General features: G+C 37.2%; 1 protein-coding gene across 1 annotated transcript; it reads right to left on the reverse strand.

Annotated features, from left to right (window-relative positions):
• Positions 1 to 11,451: 11,451 nt before the first annotated feature.
• LOC136758316 (serine/threonine-protein kinase pim-1-like) lies at positions 11,452 to 15,849 on the reverse strand. Its single transcript, XM_066712564.1, has 8 exons — positions 15,573 to 15,849; positions 13,446 to 13,772; positions 13,099 to 13,193; positions 12,869 to 12,916; positions 12,116 to 12,500; positions 11,817 to 11,993; positions 11,641 to 11,728; positions 11,452 to 11,540 (listed from the first exon to the last, which is right to left on the reverse strand). The coding sequence occupies exons 1-8, from the start codon at positions 15,847 to 15,849 to the stop codon at positions 11,531 to 11,533; spliced, it is 1,407 nt and encodes a 468-aa protein (XP_066568661.1). The 3' UTR covers positions 11,452 to 11,530.
• Between the last annotated feature and the right edge of the window lie 5,864 nt (positions 15,850 to 21,713).

A 21,713-nucleotide genomic window follows, 5' to 3' on the forward strand; every position in this document is an offset into this window, starting at 1 on the left:
TGAGAGGTCCTGCAAAGAAGAATGGGAGAAACTGCCCAAAAATAGGTGTGCCAAGCTTGTAGCATCAAACTCAAAAAGACTTGAGGCTGTAATTGGTGCCAAAGGTACTTCAACAAAGTATTGAGCAAAGGCTGTGAATACTTATGTACATGTGCTTTTTTTTTTTTTAATAAATTTGCAAAGATTTCAAACAAACTTCTTTCACGTTGTCATTATGGGGTATTGTTTGTAGAATTTTGAGGGCAATAATGAATTTAATCCATTTTGGAATGGAAGGCTGTAACATAACAAAATGTGGAAAAAGTGAAGCGCTGTGAATACTTTCCGGATGCACTGTGTATATATATATATATATATATATATATATATATATATATATATATATATATATATATATATATATATATATAACAGGCAGATGTTATTGCAGACTGTCAGTTTAAATAGAAGCTTACCTACATGGTGGGTTTTGCCTATTCTTACAGAGTCAGTCAGGTTTAATTTCTGGACTAGTAATAATTTAAATACAAGAATCTAGTCCACTGAACACAACATTTTCATGTTTTTCCTCCAATTTAAAGAGTGTGACATTTGCACAAATGTACATATATGTGTAATGATTTAGATTTTCAAATGAAGTAGAGACAGTTTGGCAATCATTTCCAGTAACCTTCCATCTTTTCATAATTATGGTACAAACGAAAGATGATAATTGACTCAGATATTGGCACTTGTAATAGTTGGCATCCAAATGATGTTGGAGGTTAAGATTTTACCGTATGCTCACATTTGCATAAGTTAATTGGTTAAAATACAGTGTTAGTTCATTAGTTCATTCACTGTCTAACTTGTGAAAGCTCAGAAAAACACATTTCCTTCTTCTTTTACAGATAAATTAATTATGAATAATCATAGGCATTACAATGAGTTCAAGGTGATGGTGTGCCCATTAGACACTGCATTCTTCCAAAATGCCTTGGACTCCCTGAACAGATAGCTATCTCTTCATTAAAATTTGAGAAAAAAAAAAAAAAACCTTAATGAAAAAAGTAATCTCACAAATAGAACGGTACATTAACAATACATTTTTTCTCATCTTCATTTTGGTATCTATTTATTTATTTTTCAGAATGATTATATTGAACAGACTTGCCTACAGGTTTAACAATTTAATACCTTTATTACCGAGATGAATTTTACTTTCTGCACTAATTTTCGATTTAAAAACTGGCAAGGACAACAGCATTGAGAAGGTATCAGGTTTTTGGCACAGACATACAGAGATACAGAAGCACATTGTAGGGGTAAAAAGGAGAGCAAAGTCTCTAATTCAGAAAGTCTCAGTCTGATCATTTCCATCAGCTTTCAAAACCAGCCACTTTCAAGCTATTATTCTGGAGTTGGCTATAGTATACACTGTGCTATCATGTTATTTGTGATTCGTCTTTTGCAGTTGAATTACTGTCCTTGTATTGTGCTGTTATCAAAATAGAGGCAATGACAGGTAACACGCACCTGTGTCACAGTAATTGGCTTCCCCTGTATACATACTGTTCATATAGTTCCTATGTGACAAGACATCCTTCCAGAAACTGATTTAGCAAATATGGTCAGCATAGATTTACAACAGACAGACACAACAGGACATGCAATAAGTTAATATAAAAGGTTATGGTACCTATGCAAACACATTTGGACAGTGCATTACCAAAACATAATCCATGTCCCAATCCATTTTACACCACTGAACTATATTTTACAGTTTAATAAAAAGTACAGTAAAGGAAAAAAGGAAAAAAAAAACAACTATGTATCTGTCCTGAATTGTTCCTTCTCTTATTAATATCAATTTATTTAGACACACTTACCCAATGTGACTTAGTTTCGCAATTATCATATAATAGAATCTTTTCTCATCCAAGTGCGTTTGTGTCATACTAGAATATAGTGTTTATAAACAGCGGTGACTAACTATTATAGTTTGAAGGATTAATTGGCCCCCCAAAAAAGGTTTTTAAGAATAATGTACATCCCTCAAGTGATTAAGTGATTGAGATCAAGATGGTGAAGCTCATTTGACATAACAATAGCATGTTCACCAGGATGAACATTTAGTAAGTACCACTTCGGTCACACTTTACAGTAAGGTGCTGTGATTCCTTGTGAATTAATATATGAATACCATAGGATAAACACATCAATATGTCATGCACTTAATCTGAATTATTATGTTAATCACATGTATAACAGGGTTAAGGTTTTAGGGTAGGTGTGGATTCATGTGCTCAACATCAGAACTCAGATGATGTTCCTGATTTATTGATGTTTAAATCCTATAGTATGCATATATTAATTAATGAGTAATCACTGTACCTTATTGTAAAGTGTCACCACCACATCTGTTGAATTTGAATGATAAATATTACAATGTACACAGATATGACACATTAGAACATAAGAAGAACATAAGAAAGTTTACAAACGAGAGGAGGCCATTCGACCCATCGTGCTAGTTTGGTGTCCATTAATAACTAAGTGATCCAAGGATCCTATCCAGTCTGTTTTTAAATGTTCCCAAATTTTCAGCTTCTACCACATCGCTGGGGAGTTTGTTCAGATTGTGACGACTCTCTGTGTGAAGAACTGTCTCCTGTTTTCTGTTTTGAATGCATTGAAGCCCAATTTCCATTTGTGTCCCCGGGTGCGTGTGTCCCTGCTGATCTGAAAAAGCTCCTCTAGGTCGATGCCCTTCATGATTTAGAAGACTTGGATCAAGTCCCCACGTAGTCTCCTCTGTTCCAGGGTGAAAAGGTTCAGTTCCTCAGTCTCTCATTAGGACATTCCCTTCAAACCTGAAGTAAGTCTGGTTGCTCTCCTCTGAACTGCCTCTACAGCAGCAATATCTTTCTTGAAGTGTGGAGTTTAGAACTGTCCACAGTATCCAGATGAGCTCTAACTAGTGCATTGTACAGTCTGAACATCACTGCCCTTGTTCTCAATTCTACACTTTTGACAATATACCCTAACATCCTGTTTGATTTTTTTATTGCTTCCCCACATTGTTTGGATGGAGAAAGTGAGGAGTCCACATAGACTCCTAGGTCTTTCTCATGCGTTACTTCATCTAGTTCTGTTCCTCCCATAGTGTAATTATAGTGGACATTTTTGTTACCTGCATGTAATACCTTGTACTTGTCAACATTGAATTTAATCTGCCAGGTGTCGGCCCATAACTGAATATTATCTAAGTCCCTTTGAATAGCCTGTGCTGCCGAGATTGTATCTGCTGAGCCACCTATTTTAGTATTATCTGCAAATTTGACAAGTTTGCTACCTATCCCAGAGTCCAGATCATTAATATAGATTAGAAAAAGCAAAGGCCCTAGTACTGATCCCTGTGGAACTCCACTAACAACCTCACTCCAGTTAGAAGCAACTCCTCTAATCGACACCCTCTGTTTCCTGTACATCAACCAGTTCATAATCCATCTACTTACATTACTAGTATTGTAAAAAGCTCTTTGCATTAGGTTTAGGTCCAAGAGCTATGTTTCTTTCTATTTCCATCTTTACTTTCTTGATCTCAAGATCTCTTTGCAGATCAACATATTCTTTGTATTTTGTTTTGTCCCTATCCCTTTTGTATGCGCTATACAACATTTTCATTCTCTTGATATTTTTTTGCATACCTCTATTAAACCATTTTGGCCAATGTTTTTTGGTCCTCAATTTCCTAAGTTTTAGTACAAATTTCTCCTGAGCCTCAAGTAGTATATTCTTCAAACTTGAATCATCCATTTTTAACTGACTCTGTATCTGTTGTGCTCCAGTCTAACTCTTCTAAGTGCCGTCTCATACCTTCAAGGTTTGCTTTTCTAAAGTTGTAGACCATTGTTGTAGACTTGGTCCTTGTTTTTTTAAAGTATGCCTCAAAGCTAACCATATTGTGATCACAGTTTGCCATTGGTTCTCTAACTAGTGTCCCTCTGACTCTATCTTGGTCATTTGAAAATATCACAATGCATGTGCTCTACCTGGTTGGTTCCCTGACAAATAGGGTTAGAAATCAGTCATTTACCATCTCAACCATTTCTATTTCTGCTTCTGTAGTCCCAACTAGGCTTTCCCAGTCTATGTTTGGGAAATTGAAATCCCCCATTGTAACAGCCACATCCTTGCTACATGCAGTCCTGATTACACTGTACAATGCAACATCTTTCTGAATATCTGAATTGGGTGGCCTGTAACACACTCCTTCCACTAATCCTCCAGATCCTTTATTTACAAGTTTAAACCACAAAGATTCTGTTTCGTTACTGGGATCTAATTTGAGTTCTTCTGCCTCAATGTCATTTCTGACATATAATGCTACCCCACCACCTCTTCGATTTTGCCTATCTCTCCTAAACTGTGTGTATCCTTTCAACTTGTATTCATCCCCATCATTTTCTGTAAGCCATGTTTCTGTCACTCCTACAATATCATAGTCACATGCCAGTACTGTGGCTTCTAGGTCTAACATCTTGTTCCTTACACTCCTGGCATTGAGGTACAAACATTTCAGGACTTTCCTACTAGCAGTTTCCCTTGGTTTTCTTTCCTTAGTGGAAGATCTCCCATTGTCAGAGATCCCTGCCCCCCTGGTCCCTAGTTTAAAAGATTCTCAATTACTCTGCACATACGCTCTCCCAATGCATTACCCCCCTTCTGTTTAGATATAGACCGTCTGTTTTGTACAGGTCCCATCTATCCCAGAAGAAAGACCATTGCTCCATAAACCTAAAACCCTCTTCCCTACACCAAGATTTCAACTACGTTTTAAACTTTCTAATCTCTGCCCGTCTCCATGGCCATGCACGTGGTACCGGAGGTATTTCAGAGAAACTACTGTGGAGGTTCTGCTGTTTAGTTTCTTTCCTAACTCTTTAAATTTGTCTTGCAGAACCTCTGCCCTACCTTTTTCTATGTCATTGGTTCCAATGTGGACCATGACCAGTGAATCCCCCCTTCTTTGGCCAGTAGCCCGTCTCCTAGTTTAGGGAGATCTGCAACCTGAGCACCAGGCAGGCAAGATACCATGCGGGTCTCCTTATCACTGGAACACACTGTGTGATCTACGCCTCTAAGGATTGAATCTCCTACTATAACTACCTCCCTGTTCTGGGGGGGAGTGGGCACAATGGTGCTCTGTTGATCAACTGCCCCCCCATCACCCTCTGAGCTGTCACTGTCCCAACTCGGTGTCCAGCAGTTGGAACCTGTTGGGCAATTCTAGCTCTTGGGGTGTCTCTAGGGGTTGTGCGCGCCCTATTCTGCGGTTACGACCTACTGTAACCCAGCAGTTCTGTCCACTTTCTTGCTCTACGGTCTCAACTCTCCTAGGTTTTGGCGTGCACACCATCTCTCTCATGGGCTGATTGACCAAATCTCTAGGATTTCAACCTGCCGACAACGTTCACAAATGAAACCTTCTTGGATGAGTTCTAGGAAGACGATCATTCTGCAAACCTGACACTGTAGTGGCCACATACTTCTAAGTGTTAGTGTAAGTCTCTTGGTTCCAGATCCCTAGTCAACTGCTTAACTTTCTGTGACCGAGAAACAGTGCAGCTCTTTCTCAACAGCTACTTCAAGTACCTTTTGTCTACCTACCCCCAATTCACACCTAACTGGCCCCACCTGGCTCTTCCTGCAACAGAATTCCTGCTAGTCCTTGACTAAATCTCCTTTCTACAATCTGTTTGCTTTCACCAAGTCAGCAACTGAATTGAATTGACTTCAATTTAGGCAAACTACAGACAATGCTAACTTCAATTAAGGCAAACTTAAAAAAATGAGGAATACTAAGACTGGTCTGAAACTAGTCAAACAAAAAAATGTCTGCCTCTCACCTGTACAACTTGTAAATACTTCTCATAAATACATTAACAGTGGGATATATTTTACATGCAGGTACATACTGTATAATGCACTAGTTAGAGCACATCACTTAGTTATTAATGTACACCAAACGAGCATGATGGGTTGAATGGCCTCCTCTCCATCGGACACTTTCTTATGTTCTTATTTATAGAGGTGTTCCGGTGAACTTGTCCACCTCACCCCCCCTACTCAACAATTCGGCAAATACTCCTACCCTCACCGTCGGACTCACAATAAATATCCCCCCCCGACACTTCTGAAACAAAAGTTACGCCACTGTACTATAAACTTACACACACAAAAAAGGAAAAGCAACGGATTAGGTTTCGATTAAAAGCAACAGAAAGCTTGCATTCATTAAATTAGACACTCAAAGCTGTGGTATTAGGTTGCATTGAGGGAATATATTAATTGTATGACGTGCCGTGATTTGCAGGCATTCTGAAAGTTGTTTTGACAAGGGAATGCAATTTAGACAGCTGAAATATTCAGCTTTGTGTCAATGCTCTTTTCTTAATTATACATGTAGAGCGGGGATGTTTTTCTATTTAATGATTGTCATAGGGATTACATATACTGTTGAGGATTCATTAGCAACAATGCCTGCATAGGGAATATTAATGGAAATTGGTCTTTGGGTATACAGAGCAGACCTGGAGACAAGAAACAGTCTCCCGCACATACACTGAAACTCCTCTTCAAAATATGGTATTTGAAAAATGACAACATTTTGGTCACCAGACCTTTATCAAGCCTAAATAACACAGACACAGAGACAGGATTTTAAATTTCTCAAGCAATTAATGCATAAAGGCAATAATTAACTATTTACAACATAAAACTAGCTACACATTTAAACAACATGTGCTCATTAATTGCATAATGAGAAGAACAAGTATATAAAATACTTTACCTGTCTAAGTGTAGTACATTTTCAATACCACTATATTGAAGCGATGAAATTGGTTGCTTTATTTCATTATAATGAACAGCCACTGGGTTATCTTGATTGCCGATCCTAATTGCAGAAGACGTTTAGCAATCCATGTCTTAAGGGCTCCGATAGTCATTCCTACATAAGCTCTTCCACAGGGGCACACAATCACAGAAATGACTCCAGTAGGAGCGCATGTAATTAAAGTCCTTATCCTGTATCTTTTTCCAGACATGCGGTATGTAAAAAAGATTTAGTTTTAATTGTAAAATGACATGCACACATTGACCACAGCATGCCATCTTCCCTAGGAAGCAATGAGTCTTTCTCTCAGATTCTGTCCTCTATGGAAAACCACTTTTGGAAGATCCTGGTAAAGATGACCAACCTCAGGGGCTGTAGATAAAATATAGCAATGTTTCTTGATCACTTTGCTTTATTTTTGGGAGCCGATTAGAGAAGTTTAAAACACATACTTCTAATGGAGTTTTGTCTTTGACAGAAAGTTCCAGACATGAATCTCTGGATTTAGCTTCACCCTTTGAAAATGATACTCCAAATTATTCACTATAGTCTCTTTGTTTAAAGTGATTTTTCATTATTCATGCTTGTTTTGAAACATTTTCATCACTTTGGTATGTCCTTTTTAGTCTATGAAATTGTTTAATTTGAATGGATGCACTGATAGCAGATGACAGCTGTCCATACAAAATAAATTAGTTATCAACATGCTGTGTTCCTTACAGATCCCTAAATCCAGGAAATTCAAACTTTCATAACTATGTTCAAGTTAAAAAGGAATTCACTTTATTTAACCAGGCACAACATGAAAAAACAGACTCTTTAGATCCAGACCATGATAAAAAAATATAATCAATGTATCTGTTCCAAAAGTTAATATATTGTAGTTAAGGATAATCTGTATATAGAAATCTTGATCCTGATCTTAGTCAATGTAATTTAATCAAGACTTAAGAAAGGATTCTTGTCTGGTTGGGTATAAAGATAATAGTTCAAAGCTTACAAACCTTATGATGGGCAATGTATGTTTAAAAACTTACAACATCCAAAGCATAGTATTGTCAGTAACATCAATAATCAATTGTAAATATCTTAAAAGCTCAGTCATATATTTTACAAATGATGGTGGTTTTGACACGTGTAGGGGCGATTTCCCGGACAGAGTTTAAATTAAATCAGGACTAGGCTAATTCTACTTCAATTAATCCAGACTTAAAAAATGGGACATTGCTTGACTTGAGATTAATTAGTTCTAGACTAGGGAGTCACAGACTAAGGTAAATAAGGACTAACCAGCTACTCTTTGTGAAGCCTGATTAGATTAATGATGTGCACTTGGACCTGAGGATGCTTCAAAAACCAGGGATGGAAACTTAAGAAACATAAGAATTGTGTGGAACTGGAGTAAATCACCCCACCAAACAATGGACAAAGGTAAACGGAAACGTTCAAAGAATTTCAGTGACTTTGAAAAAAACCTCTTGAAGCAAATTGTGTCAAACTACCCAATTATTGAGATCAAACAAAATCAACAGAAAACAAGAAAAAGAACGCCTGGACAACCATTTGTAATGAATTCAACTCAGATGAAAAAGTAAGCAAAGGGACACTCCAACAACTTCAGGTAAGATACTGTATTTATTGTTGGCCCACTTTTACAAATCAGTCACTTTGAAATGTTTGTGGGAATGAAATATATTCGTGAAACAGAAATGTAACAAACAGTATCATACAGAATTACTAATATAATTTCTAAATTGTCTTGTCTTTTTATGATCCTGTGGAAAAACATAAAAATATACTTAAAGAAGACAAATGCTGTTGCTCGTAGGGAGCGTTTCAAAACTGGTGGTGGACCCCCAGAAAGACCAGAGACCAATGACCTGGGGGATTTGTTGACTGCGATCATTGATAGCCAGTAACCCCTGGAAGGTATCCCCGATGATGATCATTTGGATAGTTCAGATGGGTCACCGTTCCAATCCTCATTTGGTAGGACACATCCATTCAACATGTGCCATCCTCAGACTGCAGGGAATATGTAATGTTGGCAGTCATCTCTTTCACTCCCGTAACAAAACATATGTAATGAACTCAACTCTTTAAGAAATATTGTTCTCTAATGCAGCAATATAATATTTTTCAGATGATCACCAGAGCTTGAAGGACCTGAGACAGGATGAAGGTCAGCCCACTACATCTACAGCAGCCAGGAGGGAAGATGGTGTCACTAATCTGGACCGGAAGACAAGGACAAAGAGTCTGACCATACATGAGAAACTGACCATGGAATTTCATGAGCACAAATGAAAGTATTTAAAAGAACATGAAATGAAGATGAAAATTCTTCATGCTGAGTTAGCTATGAAGGTGGAGGAGAGAAACATGAAGAAGCAGCAGTACCAATGTTCTACTGAAACAAGAACTTCTTCAGGGTCCCAGTATCTCAATTTCTGAAAAAAAAAAAAATGTTTTGTTACCAATCCATGGCAATTGTTGTCTTCAATCATTTGAGATATCTTTGTTTTGAGAAGTGCTGCAAAGCAAAAGCATCTCTGCAGGCTAGTCCATATCTGCCATTGTCTGCCTCAACCACGGGAAGATCTGGGTCATCCTCATCTTCCATTTGAGGATCTGGGCAGCCATGCTATTTGAGGTCATTGTGAAGCACTGCGGTTGCACTTTCCATCGCTCTGGAGGCGGGACACAAGGATCTCCTTTATGCTCATGTAAACTTCTCCAAAGCCCAGTCACCAGTGAGTTCGGCTTTAATGTGTCTTCTGATTGTGCAAAGTATATATTTGTTCGTAATGTTGACAAATCTCTGTATTGTGACGAGTTTCATACGCATCGCATGCTCTCGATGTCACTGGAGCTGCACTATGGTATTCTGTGGTGAAAAGTGCTAATAAAGTAGATAATTATTTGTCATAATGTCATAATAGACAGCTACAATCACCAATAAAAAGCACTATGCTAATATTCTATGGTTAATAGAAAACCTGAACTACTGAACCATAGTCGGAACATGATTCCATTTGTAACGTGGATTGTGGTCACCACTAGCTTCTGTAACTGCGCAGTAACGGATGGGTTTGTCTTCACAGGGCACGCCATGGCTCAGTATAAAGGCGTCTCCCAGCCCAACCCGGAGAAGCATATTTGATTAGTGCTTTGAATCTGGGACCACCTCCCACCCCAGCTCCCCTACTCCCTACTCCCCAAGCTGCTATTATTTTCTTGTTTACCTGGACAGATACTGAATGTAAAAAATACAAAAACATTGTGCCTGAACTCACCAGCAAATACCTACAATAAGATTAATACAGCTATATAATACCTTTTAGTATTCAGCAATGGAACTGGAGGGCCTTACACTGCAGAGAGAGAGGTTTTTGAAATATTCAGAAATGCTACCTGAGAGAGTTGTTCATAGGTTTTGTCTCCCCCCCAACCCCCCTTTCAACAGTTATGTCTGTAGTTTCTACTCTCAGTACTGCATTTTTAATCTCTAGTAGATCATCAGTGGCAGCACTTCCTTGTTTGAGCAACTTTTGCTTTTCAAGGGAACTGTCCACACTCATTACTGCCTTTTGTCTCAATTTGAAAATAGAGGTCTTTAAAATCCCTTAGGACCATTGATCCTGGGACATTCAGTGGAAAGAAATGGGAAAGAAGGACTCACATTTACAAAATATCCATATATATGCTATTATATCGTAGAACGGACATAAAATATACTTTTTATATAAAGATAATTTGTATCTATTTAAAATTGCAGTATTTTTTACTATTTCATATACCCTATAAACATGTACGTGGAGTTAAATGTTACTCATTTATAGTTCTTAATTCCTATACATATTGTATATAATTGTATATATATCATGTTTTTAGAGCAATTACAAATGCTACATATTGTAATCTTGTCTTTTATGTAAAATTTATATATCCTTTTGTAACATATTTAAGGTACTCCTGCTTTGTATTTAAATGTCTGAAATGCCTTAGACTCTTCTTGCCATATAACATTTTACAATAATTTAGCTCTTTAATACACCTCATGCAGCTGCAAAATGTAAGCAGTCCAAGTCTATATTCCCAAACATATCACATGTCTTTGCAAGGAAATAGTTTTAGATTAGTGCCACAGAATTAAAACCCACTGCTTCCTTGCTGGTGTTATATATTACCTCCAAACGATTGGTTTACGATCTGTTTTTGATTCATTGGGAACATATCTGTTCAATTCATTTTGTTGGCAGACAGTGTCACCCGTTACTATACAACTAATATACTAACAAGACTGGACAGCCTTAATTTATGATCACAGATTAAAGGTTTGCTATATTACCCAGAGATCACTATGGAAATAAAAAGGTAATTTACATTTATTTTTTATTTTTTATTGGACATTTGATCTTTCATGGGGACTCTTGCCGAGCAAACATCTGCATTTATGAAAACATACAAAAAGTGTTATTGTACAGCTATATTTGTTATAAATAAACACATTTGAAGTCACTATATCATGTCTATGAGATTTATACAGTGTTTTAACACAGTCCCTCCATCCTTCTGTCTTGCTCTGTTTCTGCGTTCGCCACCTGCTCCTCTCCCCAAAGAGGATACCTGGGCCAAGCAGTGTGGCACTCAGGCAGACCTACAGAAAGAGAGAAAACAAAAAGCTTAATAAGGCTGATTTACAGTGGCGGCAATTGTTTGTTTATGGTGCACCCCCTCCACCACTCAGAGCATTTTACCTCAACCATGGGTGGCGCAGAATCTGCTCCAGGGTTGGCCGGTCCTCTGGATTGTGGGCCAGGCAGGTCCGGATCAAGTCCTGGCAATCTGTGGGGTGAGAAAAGGAGGGAATGGGTTGGGGGATGTCCTTGGATTAGTAAAGCATTTCAGGTGAGCTGATCATCTTCTGCCTTACCTGTGGAGACATCTGATGGGAAGTCCAGCACACCATGTACTATCTCCTCATCTGTGCTGAAGGGCAGGTATCCACAGACCACATCGAACAGCAGGACTCCCAGGGACCAGATAGTGGCTGGGACTCCTCGGTAACCACCATGCAGGAGCCATTCGGGAGTTTTGTACTCCGATGTGCCTGCAAACACAAGGAACTTTTAGTTTAATGTCAGTATTTAGACTTCTGTGGATCTGTTTTCCAGATATATCAAGTGGGTGCGGTTTAATACAGGTCCCACCATTTGGGCCACCGACACTCACCGCTGAAGCTGTTGTAGACCGAGTCGTGGAGGATGCATGCACAGCCGAAGTCGATGAGTTTTAGCTTGCCCGTGTCCAGCTGCACGAGGATGTTCTCGGGCTTGATGTCTCTGTGCAGGACTCGGCGCTCGTGGCAGTGCTGAATGGTCTTTATCAGCTGCTTCATGAAGCTCCTGGCCTCAGATTCTTCTAGGCAGTCTCCTTGGTCCACAGCATACTTAAAAAGGTCCTTGCACGGATCGGGTCGCTCCTGGACCAGAAGCACTTCCTCCGGCAGCTGATACCAGTCCAGAAGCTGGATAACTCCCGAGGAAGCGGTGTCAGTCCCGACCATCAACATAATGATCAGCTCCCTGGGAAGTCGAACTGTGTTTGCCTCGAGAGTCTGTAGAAAAGCATGTCAAATGTGACCACATGGTAGAATGTGACTATTTAAAAACAGCTGCAATATTGCTTCATCTACATTCTGCTTTTGAATTAAGGAAAGCAAGAAAAATGTGACTTAAATCATGCTGTGCAAGACAGAGAGGTGTCTTCTTTCTCTCTGTCTCAAACACATTGTCCCATTTTACTAGATCATTGTATCTGTGGTTTGCATCTGATCATCAATTAGGCCAGAGAGTTTTTTTATGTTTTAGAATTCTTCCCATGATGGAGTTTTAAACTGAAATCCAATTGCTAAACATCCCACCTATCAATGGGAAACACCATTTGAAATCTATACTGGTCAGTACAACATCAATATGTACTTACAACTTCTTCCCAATGCACCCTACGTATGGGTATGTGTTTGATTGCCACCTGAAATAAAAAAACACCAATACAATAATTAATTCAAATTAAAAAGAAACATAAGGAATATTTGAGCACAATCTCACATTGGATGAATCACATTTACCACATTTCAATTAATAATTATGTATATATATATATTTTTTAATGTATTGCTAGTGGATTCAAATTCTAGGAGGAATAAATTTCACCTTAAGGCCATCCTGCCTTCTGAGTCCAGCGTAGACTCTGCCGAACCCACCGGCCCCAAGCAAGTGCGATTCAGAGTACTTCTCAATAAAAGCATCTGAAAGACATTTAATAGAATGAAGACCATGAAATACAAACATGTGAATAATTTGAAAACATTGTTAAAAAAGGAACAGTTTATATATTAACATATTAATATTAATGTTATATTAATATTCATATTTGTAATGAATATAATTTGTTGGAAACTGCTTGTAACAGAAGAGTGCCTGAATACATCCACAGATTTTTTTATTTTGCATACAAATAGGGGTGAATACAAATGTGAACATCATCTGTCCTCTCTAACCTCTTTCTGGGCATCTTGATCCCACAGGGAGGGACTGGAAAGGTTCACTGTCAGTCTCGTCACTCTCACTGGTTGAGCTCAGAGAGCTGGACAAAGACTCTTCCTCAGAAGAAGACACAGACGGCAACCACGAAAGCTTAACCCTTTTTGTCCCGTCCCCTTCAGCACTGCCCTCGCTACTCTTTCGTTTTTGAGTTTGGCGTCTCTGTGCTGAATTGCTGCTGCCACACTTCCTCCTTCCCTGTCCCTTCACTCCGCTCTTTCTCCGTCTCTCCTCTATTGTCACTGGTGTGTGCAGCTCTCCGTCCTCTCGCACTGTGGAGGAAACTTGACAATGACAACAAGGCACAGTAACAACTAATGACTGTCCAATTATGTCAAATAGTAGACAGACATTTACAGTCAGAGTCAAAACCAGTTTAAATTTATGAATTTATTTATTAGGCTGATGATAGTAAGAAAATAGTGTGTTAGTACAGAGAGAACATAATTACTATTTTGAGATAACTACATTTATTATTTCCTATATTGAGAGTGGGGTTAAAGAAAATGTACCTCATGTCCATACCATAGAGAAAAGCTTAAGACATGACAAGATTAATAATGAAACTTCTACTACTGTAAGTTTGATTACTTAATATCTTTTAACCTTATTAAATATGTATTTCTTACCTTCGGTAGATTTTGATAAAGAATTACAATCCATTCTTTTGTTTAATATGTCAATCTCTCTGGAATGCTAAATTGTAATGACAAACATGTGTATGCGTTTACTTAAATGCCTGCACCCATGGCAACCACGCATATGTCATAATAGAAATAGAACTTGAATAAGTCCAGCTGTGATGTCATCACAAGTTGTGTTACCTTGATATATATGAATATTCAATATATATGAAGTATTCCTTCTTAAACGTTTTCTAATTATATATATATAGTCTCAGTGAGGTGTTGGGCACCACGAGCCGCCAGAACAGCTTTAATGCTCTTGGCACAGATTCTACGAGTCTCTGGACTCTACTGGAGGGATGAACACCATTCTTCCAAAAGATATTCCCTTATTTGGGGTTTTTGTAAATGTATAATACAATACCAAATAAATAGTATTTGGTGTTTTGATGATGGTGGTGGAGAGCGCTGTCTAACATGTCCAAACTCTCCCATAGGTGTTCAATTGGGTTGAGATCTGGTGACTGTGATAGGCCATAGCATATGATTCACATAATTTTCATACTAATCAAACCATTCAGTGAGCACTCGTGCCCTGTGGATGGGGGCATTGTCATCCTGGAAGAGACCACTCCCATCAGGATAGAAATGTTTCACCATAGGATAAAGGTGATCACTCAGAATAACTTTGTAATGATTTGCAGTGACCCTAAGGGAACAAATGGACCCAAATGCCCCCCTTCAGCATAACAGAGCCTCTGGACCACCCATATTGATCCAAAATCAGGTCAACTGGGCCTGTTCAGCATGTTTATACATGCCACAGATCATGAGAGGATGTTAATTGCTTAATTGTATAATGCTGTGCACCTGTTTGGAGGCATCTGCATTCGTTATGTTCCTCCAGTCATTTATTCAGGTTTTTCCTTCATCACCCATATATATATATATATATATATATATATATATATATATATCACATATGAAAGTCTAAATATACAAATAAATAAGTGAAACAATACTGGATAAATAAATGGATGAATGAATAAATCAATCAATAAATAGAAAATGTATACTTTTATAAAACTCAAAGTTCACAGGCTTAACATAGGTATGATCATTCTGTGGAAGGCCTGATGAAAGTTCACGAGTGCTTCATTTTCTATTATTCCAACTATTATGTTTGACCAAACCTTACATGCAAATGCCATGTACATTAAAAGACTGCAGTTAAATGAAATGTACGTCAACTCCTGTGCTAGTTAAAATCTGTTATGACATGACGGACTGTGACTTGGATTCTCCATTGACTGCTCCACAATAGGGAGTTTTAAATTAAAACATATGGGACATAAAGGTGTCTGGTGCCCGATCAATACCGGAAAGAACAGGCCAGCTGAAAACCAGACTGTCCGGTATAAAAACGGACACTGCATAGCTGCAGTGCATTTTTGTTACCTGCATGTATTACCTTGCACTTGTCCACATTGAATTTCATCTGCCAGGTGTCAGCCCACAACTGAATATTATCCAAGTCCCTTTGAATAGCCTGTGCTGCCGAGATGGTATCTGCTTGTAGGGAAGGAGGGATAGGCCTTCCCCTAAGAGAGTCAGATGAAAGCCTCGGCTCAAGCAAACAAATTATGTCAGCTGCATTTTCTTTGTACATACAGAAACGGTCACAGAAGTTGACTTCATCAAAATCATTCAGTGGGTTGCTGCTGTCTTTCATCATCATTGAAATAGTCCAGGTAATCCAATTCCACATCAATTAATCTGGAGTTAAATCTGCCTCTGGCCAGGTTTAATGTAAGCCTTCACTTAGATCTAGACTAGCTCTAATCATCCTTCTGGAAATCAGACTTTATAAATCAAGACTAGGGCAAGTCCGAGACTTTAAACCATGTCTGAGAAATGCTATTTCAGTTAGTCCAGCCTAAATGTGCAAATCAGTCTAAAATTAGTCTTAATAGGTGTCCAGGAAACTGCCCCATAAAGTTTAACATAATGATTAAGTACATCAAAGTAAGGATGTAGTAACCGAACAATACCAGCCACTATGGATCCAACTGGTGGATCATTCAATGACTAATTAACTTTTGTCAAAGTATAGTACCAGTACAACTTCACCTCTTTAAATGAGATTTTATTTCTCTTGTCAATGTCGGATCTCCCCGTAGTTTATGATATTGTTTTCATCAGACACCTGTTTTTAAATTTCCATCTCATATTTACTGATATCTTGTATGACAACAGCCCTACACTTACCAGCTGGTTTAATAGCAATAGATCAGTCAGTCTCCAAATCTTTAAGAGCATCCAATAAAGATTTCCATCTCCTCGACTAACTGTATATTAGATTATTAGGTCATGGTCACCAAATCTACACAAGGTATCAATAGAAGGATTACATTTGTTAGGGAGAACAACTGTGGGTAACACTGAAGTGTCCCTAATTACTGTGTATTTATACTGTATTAACTTGGTAACTACCAGTGTAATTGTGCATGATTACAATGTTTTTACAGTGCTAGGGCAACAGTTTACATGTAGTGTTCCTAATTACTGTGTATTTATTTATGTATTACCACTGTAATACTGCCCAATTAAACTGTATTTACACTGTAACAAGTAATTACAGTGTAAATACACAGTAATTAGGGACACTTAATGTAAAGTGTTAACCAAACATATTTTGCCCTTGAAAGGGAAATTACACATAGTTGTTTCTGTTACAGATGTAGAGGGGGTTAAATCTGGGTAATTGGAAGACACATTCATGCGGTTCCTAGATCTATTTAGAGCACACCTGGAATGAATATTGACTTGAAACATTCACATATGACATATAATTTATATGTTTTTAAATAATTACATATCTTCAATCCATTTGATATGCACATATAACTATTTCAATGATTCTCAGTTAAAGACGTAAACATTTTAATATTTTACTTTCCCTTTTGAATGTACTTCTTTCGCAAAAGAATGTGAAACGTCACACATTACATCTTGAACTGACAATTACTTTCTATTACCACCTTCCCATTTACTGCGAATATTATCCAGCTCACAAGGTGCTATGAAGTCTTCTGAAATAACATATCAACACTTTGATATTATGTGCGTAAGCAAATCAAAATTTTAAGCTTTTATTTTACGAACCAGTTGTTTGATGGTGTTCATTTTACATTCTTACTGCATATCACGATCAAGGTTTACAACATTTACAAGAGGCCTTGACTGTGTCTGTGAGGTTGTGTTGTGTATTTGAATGTGTAACAGCCTTAGATCAAGCCGCTGAAGTGTTTGTATGTTGGTGACTTGTGCAGGCAGTGGATGAGTGATGCTTGCTGTGTGACATGAGGCAGACAGCTTGTTCTGCCTACAAAAAATAAAAAAACTGTGATTGAATGCTAATTGAGATGCTTGGGAAGGCATTCAGATGAGGAGACTATTATTGTGTACAGCAGTTTCGAGTCAACCAATTCTCTTAACTGATGAAACCACAGATCAGACAAGTGACAAGTTAAACCTCTTCCAGTTTGACCATTCCCCTGTTAATGCAGATAAATGAATGGAAGATTTACTTACTTATTTGAAGAATGTGCCCAGTAAGTAAAGCATGTCATGTTTTTGTGTGGAGATTAAATATTAATACTTTTTCAAATATATACGAGTCTGAACAAAGTTTTTGAAATATATGTTTGTAGTGATAAATAGAAAACTCACATTGAAATACATTTGTCTTCAGGTCTGCTGTGGAATATGTGATTCAACTGCTGATGTAGTTATTTCGCTGCGATGTCCAGGCAGTACGGATCAATTGATCTACTGCTTGTTTGTGCTGGTTGTCAACCCGCAGTACAGATATTAGTTCACCCCGAGACACTGCTAGAGCTGATAAGAAAGCTGCAGTCACCTGGTTCCTCGTCTTTGTCTTTAATTTATTGCATCATTAAAATGCACAGGCGAAGATGACGAATTACAAAGAATCAGCAGGAGTCAATGCTCCTACTCCGCCTCTGCTTAAGATGAAAGCAAATCCCAAGTAAAAAAAAAAAGAGTGTAATTTGGAAAAGGTGTGGCCGTAAAAACTGAAACGCTGTTATGCTGAGGATGTGTTAATTGAAATTTAGACTCATGAGAGACACACTCACATATAGATATATATATATTACTGTGGCAGAACAATAGATAATTATAGAATATCATTGCCACATCTCAGTGGGATGTTTATAGTTATTATTTTGCTTTGCTGACAGGCTTACAAATTAGGGAAACACTCTGCAATGCATTGTTTTGTTCACAAGGCACAGTAATCCACCAACGGTTTAAGACTAACATGTGGCACAATATGCACTTCTTTTGAAATCTGTCCTTATTTATTTAGTTATTTAGTTATTTAATGCAATTATTTATTCACAAGTGTTTGCTATTTTGGTCTCAGTAGGTCTGTTTTTAAACTGAACCTATTTTGAGGAAGAGTTGCTAGTTTTTTGACAATATATGTCAATATAGTTAATATTATGTATTTTGATCTTTCTTTTTTACATTAAATGGACATCCAACTTTTGTATTTAAACAGTTTTGTTTTGCTTTTATAAAGCAGATACTACCAGGCACATTAATTCTGAGTAAAACAGGTTTTCTCTCCACCAGTGTTGTTAGGTTGCTGAAGAGGATTTATTTTCAAATTCAAATACTCTGATGGAATCCTGGAGGAAATGCAAAGGGACCTGAGAGTTCTTGTCTCAGTCAGTTTATAAAAACCACTGCAGCTTTTTACTTTATTGTGTGTGTGTGTGTGTGTGTGTGTGTGTGTGTGTGTGTGTGTGTGTGTTTCCCTTTCCCAGATGGAAGTGGCAGAGGTGTGAAGGAGTTTGATGGATTTCCAGAAGCTACTCTTTTGGCAAGGTCATGTCCTGAGATAACAAGCTCCCAGTAGTCAGTGTCACTTAGCATTTGCAGAGGGAATCTGAGTTGAAAAAAAAATAAAATGCAGGTTCCCAGCAGAGTGGAGCTAATGCAATGTTTGGACTCCAGCATGTTGAGGAGCTTGTACCCTTTTTAGACAATTTGCCTAGGCCAGCTGGCATGAGACTGTGTTCACTGTGCATCAACACAACTTGTTTGCTTGGATTGCCCTTACTTTCACAACTCACTGGTGATGGGTATGGCAAGCCGTTTTATCATTGAATCATCAATTTAATCAGCGTTGATATATATATATATATATATATATATATATATATATATATACACATAATATCAAAAAATGTGTAACATTTTAGATATCAAAAAAAATATTATTGATATAAATACATGAATTGTTGATATCAAATAATTGCATACTAACGTACTTCCAATAGGAATTACTGACTTCAAAAACTGAATTATTGATATCAGTAACTAAATGTAAAAAAAAATCATGTTAAAATAGGTGGATGACTGGATATTTTTTTATATCAATAATTACATTTCTGATATCAACAATTAATTTTGATATGAGATAGTAAATTAATAAAACATTATTTTTGTATTTCAAAAACTGAATTACTGATATATTACAATTATTTAAAAAAAAAAATCCATTCATCCACCTGTTTTCACAAGAAGAATCTGGCCCATAATTTAATTAGTTTATACTCTGCACCTAGTCCAATACTAAGTAATGATTAATAAATATACAGTTAAATTATTCTGTTGTTCCCCTGAAGCTATTGCAATATAATATAATATATAATATATAAGTGCCATGCAAAATCTAGATTCAATAGCATCGGTTTTATTTATAGCATGATTAAAACAAAAAATGACAGGAATTGAATTAACTGGAATGGTTAAATGCAGGCTGTCCAACTATGTTTCTTTGTTTTTCCAGCATTTGTTCTCTTGTTATTTACAGTTGTCATGACACAATTTTTCACGGGCAATTCCCTCCAAACAAACACTTCTGTATTCAGAGTGATTTCCTATATTGCATTCAGATGCACTGCTTTAATCAAGTATAAATGTATTAGTGGCTGATGTTTCCGGAGATGCTGTTCAAGGCAACTGTCACAATTTCAATTATAGTAGCTTCTTTGTTGTTCAAAGTAGTTGTTTGTGCAATATCAGTTTTATAATTATTTTTTGTATAACCTATATTATTAACTGTAATTTGCAGTTAAGTGAATATATGCATATAAAAAACCCCTCTAACTTACAGATGTTGTGAGTCATGTAACATATTACTATTCAATTACTTTTAATAGCTATGGAAGTGATGCTGCCTTATCACTGGCATTTAAAGACCTGTTGATCTTCACACCTGGTGCTAATGCCATAACTTCTTCTGGGATTTCCAATGTGAACTTTTGATAAATTTCTATGACCGGGAGCCAGACTTCAGGATATCATATGCTTCCACGTGCCTTATGGTCATATATCTTAACAAGAGGTGTAGAGGAAGAACATGAACTAAAGACCTTTATAACAACAGCAATGAAAGGACCAGTTGGGTCTGGAAAACTCTAAAGTCTGTGCATATATACTAAAGTTAGGGCTTTCTTTGAATTTTGTGTGATCTGCACTCTTAGGCTGCACTTCATTCCTCCCACCTCAAAGTGGTCACGTAGTTCACTTAATTACACAATTTATTGATTAATAATCTCCTGATTCCTTAAATCATCTACATTAATAATTATATTAAGGCACAGTAGCTACAGACATTTATTTATAGGACATACATCCGATATCACTAATTGGATGATTAAATGTTAAAGACAGCTTGCCGTATATGTGTCCAGGGTTCCTCCCACCTTGTATGAATTTCATAAAGCACAGGGAGGAATGATAAGCTGTAAATATCAGAGTTAATAAGCACCGCTAGCAATAAAGTCGCTTGGGGAAATTTTTCTCAATAAAAACTCATATGTGACCTTATTGCACCACAAGCTTTCCTGTAAAAGAGTGAAAAAATACATGAAAAATCTGTATAATATGAATATATATGGGGAAACTTCTTCACACAGAGAACAAACTCTGGAACAAACTCCCAAGCAATGTGGTTGAAGCTGAAAATTTGGGAACATTTAAAAATAGACCGGATAGGATCCTTGAACACCAAACGAGCATGATGGGTCGAATGGCCTCCTCTCGTTGTGTAAAACTTTCTTATGTTCTTATGTTCTTATGTACATGGATATATGATTTTCTTTACTTTGTACACAATTCTTGGAGATTAATTGCAGGGTTTAAGTGACAGGATTATAGATGATATTGTTATATTAAAATCCAGAAATGCTTGTTTTACACAGGGAGAGAAGAAAAACCCACTGGATTCGTGAAAAGCTCTATGTGAGGTCTAAGTTAATTACCTATCTATACATGTCTGTAAATTAATTTCTTAATTTGGGATCTGTTTTAAATACTGCATCTAACAACATAAGGATTACATATGTTACATAAGGATTTATATGTAATTCCATATAAAAACCTAGTCAGCTTTATAGGACTGGAGGTATGAGATATTTTTCATAAATTCATAATTTTGCCATTTTTTTAACTAGTACTGGGAATGTTTTGATCATTGAAGTTAAGCCTGCTTAAAACAGC

This window comes from Amia ocellicauda, chromosome 9 (assembly GCF_036373705.1).
Source record: "Amia ocellicauda isolate fAmiCal2 chromosome 9, fAmiCal2.hap1, whole genome shotgun sequence".
Lineage (NCBI taxonomy): Eukaryota > Metazoa > Chordata > Actinopteri > Amiiformes > Amiidae > Amia > Amia ocellicauda.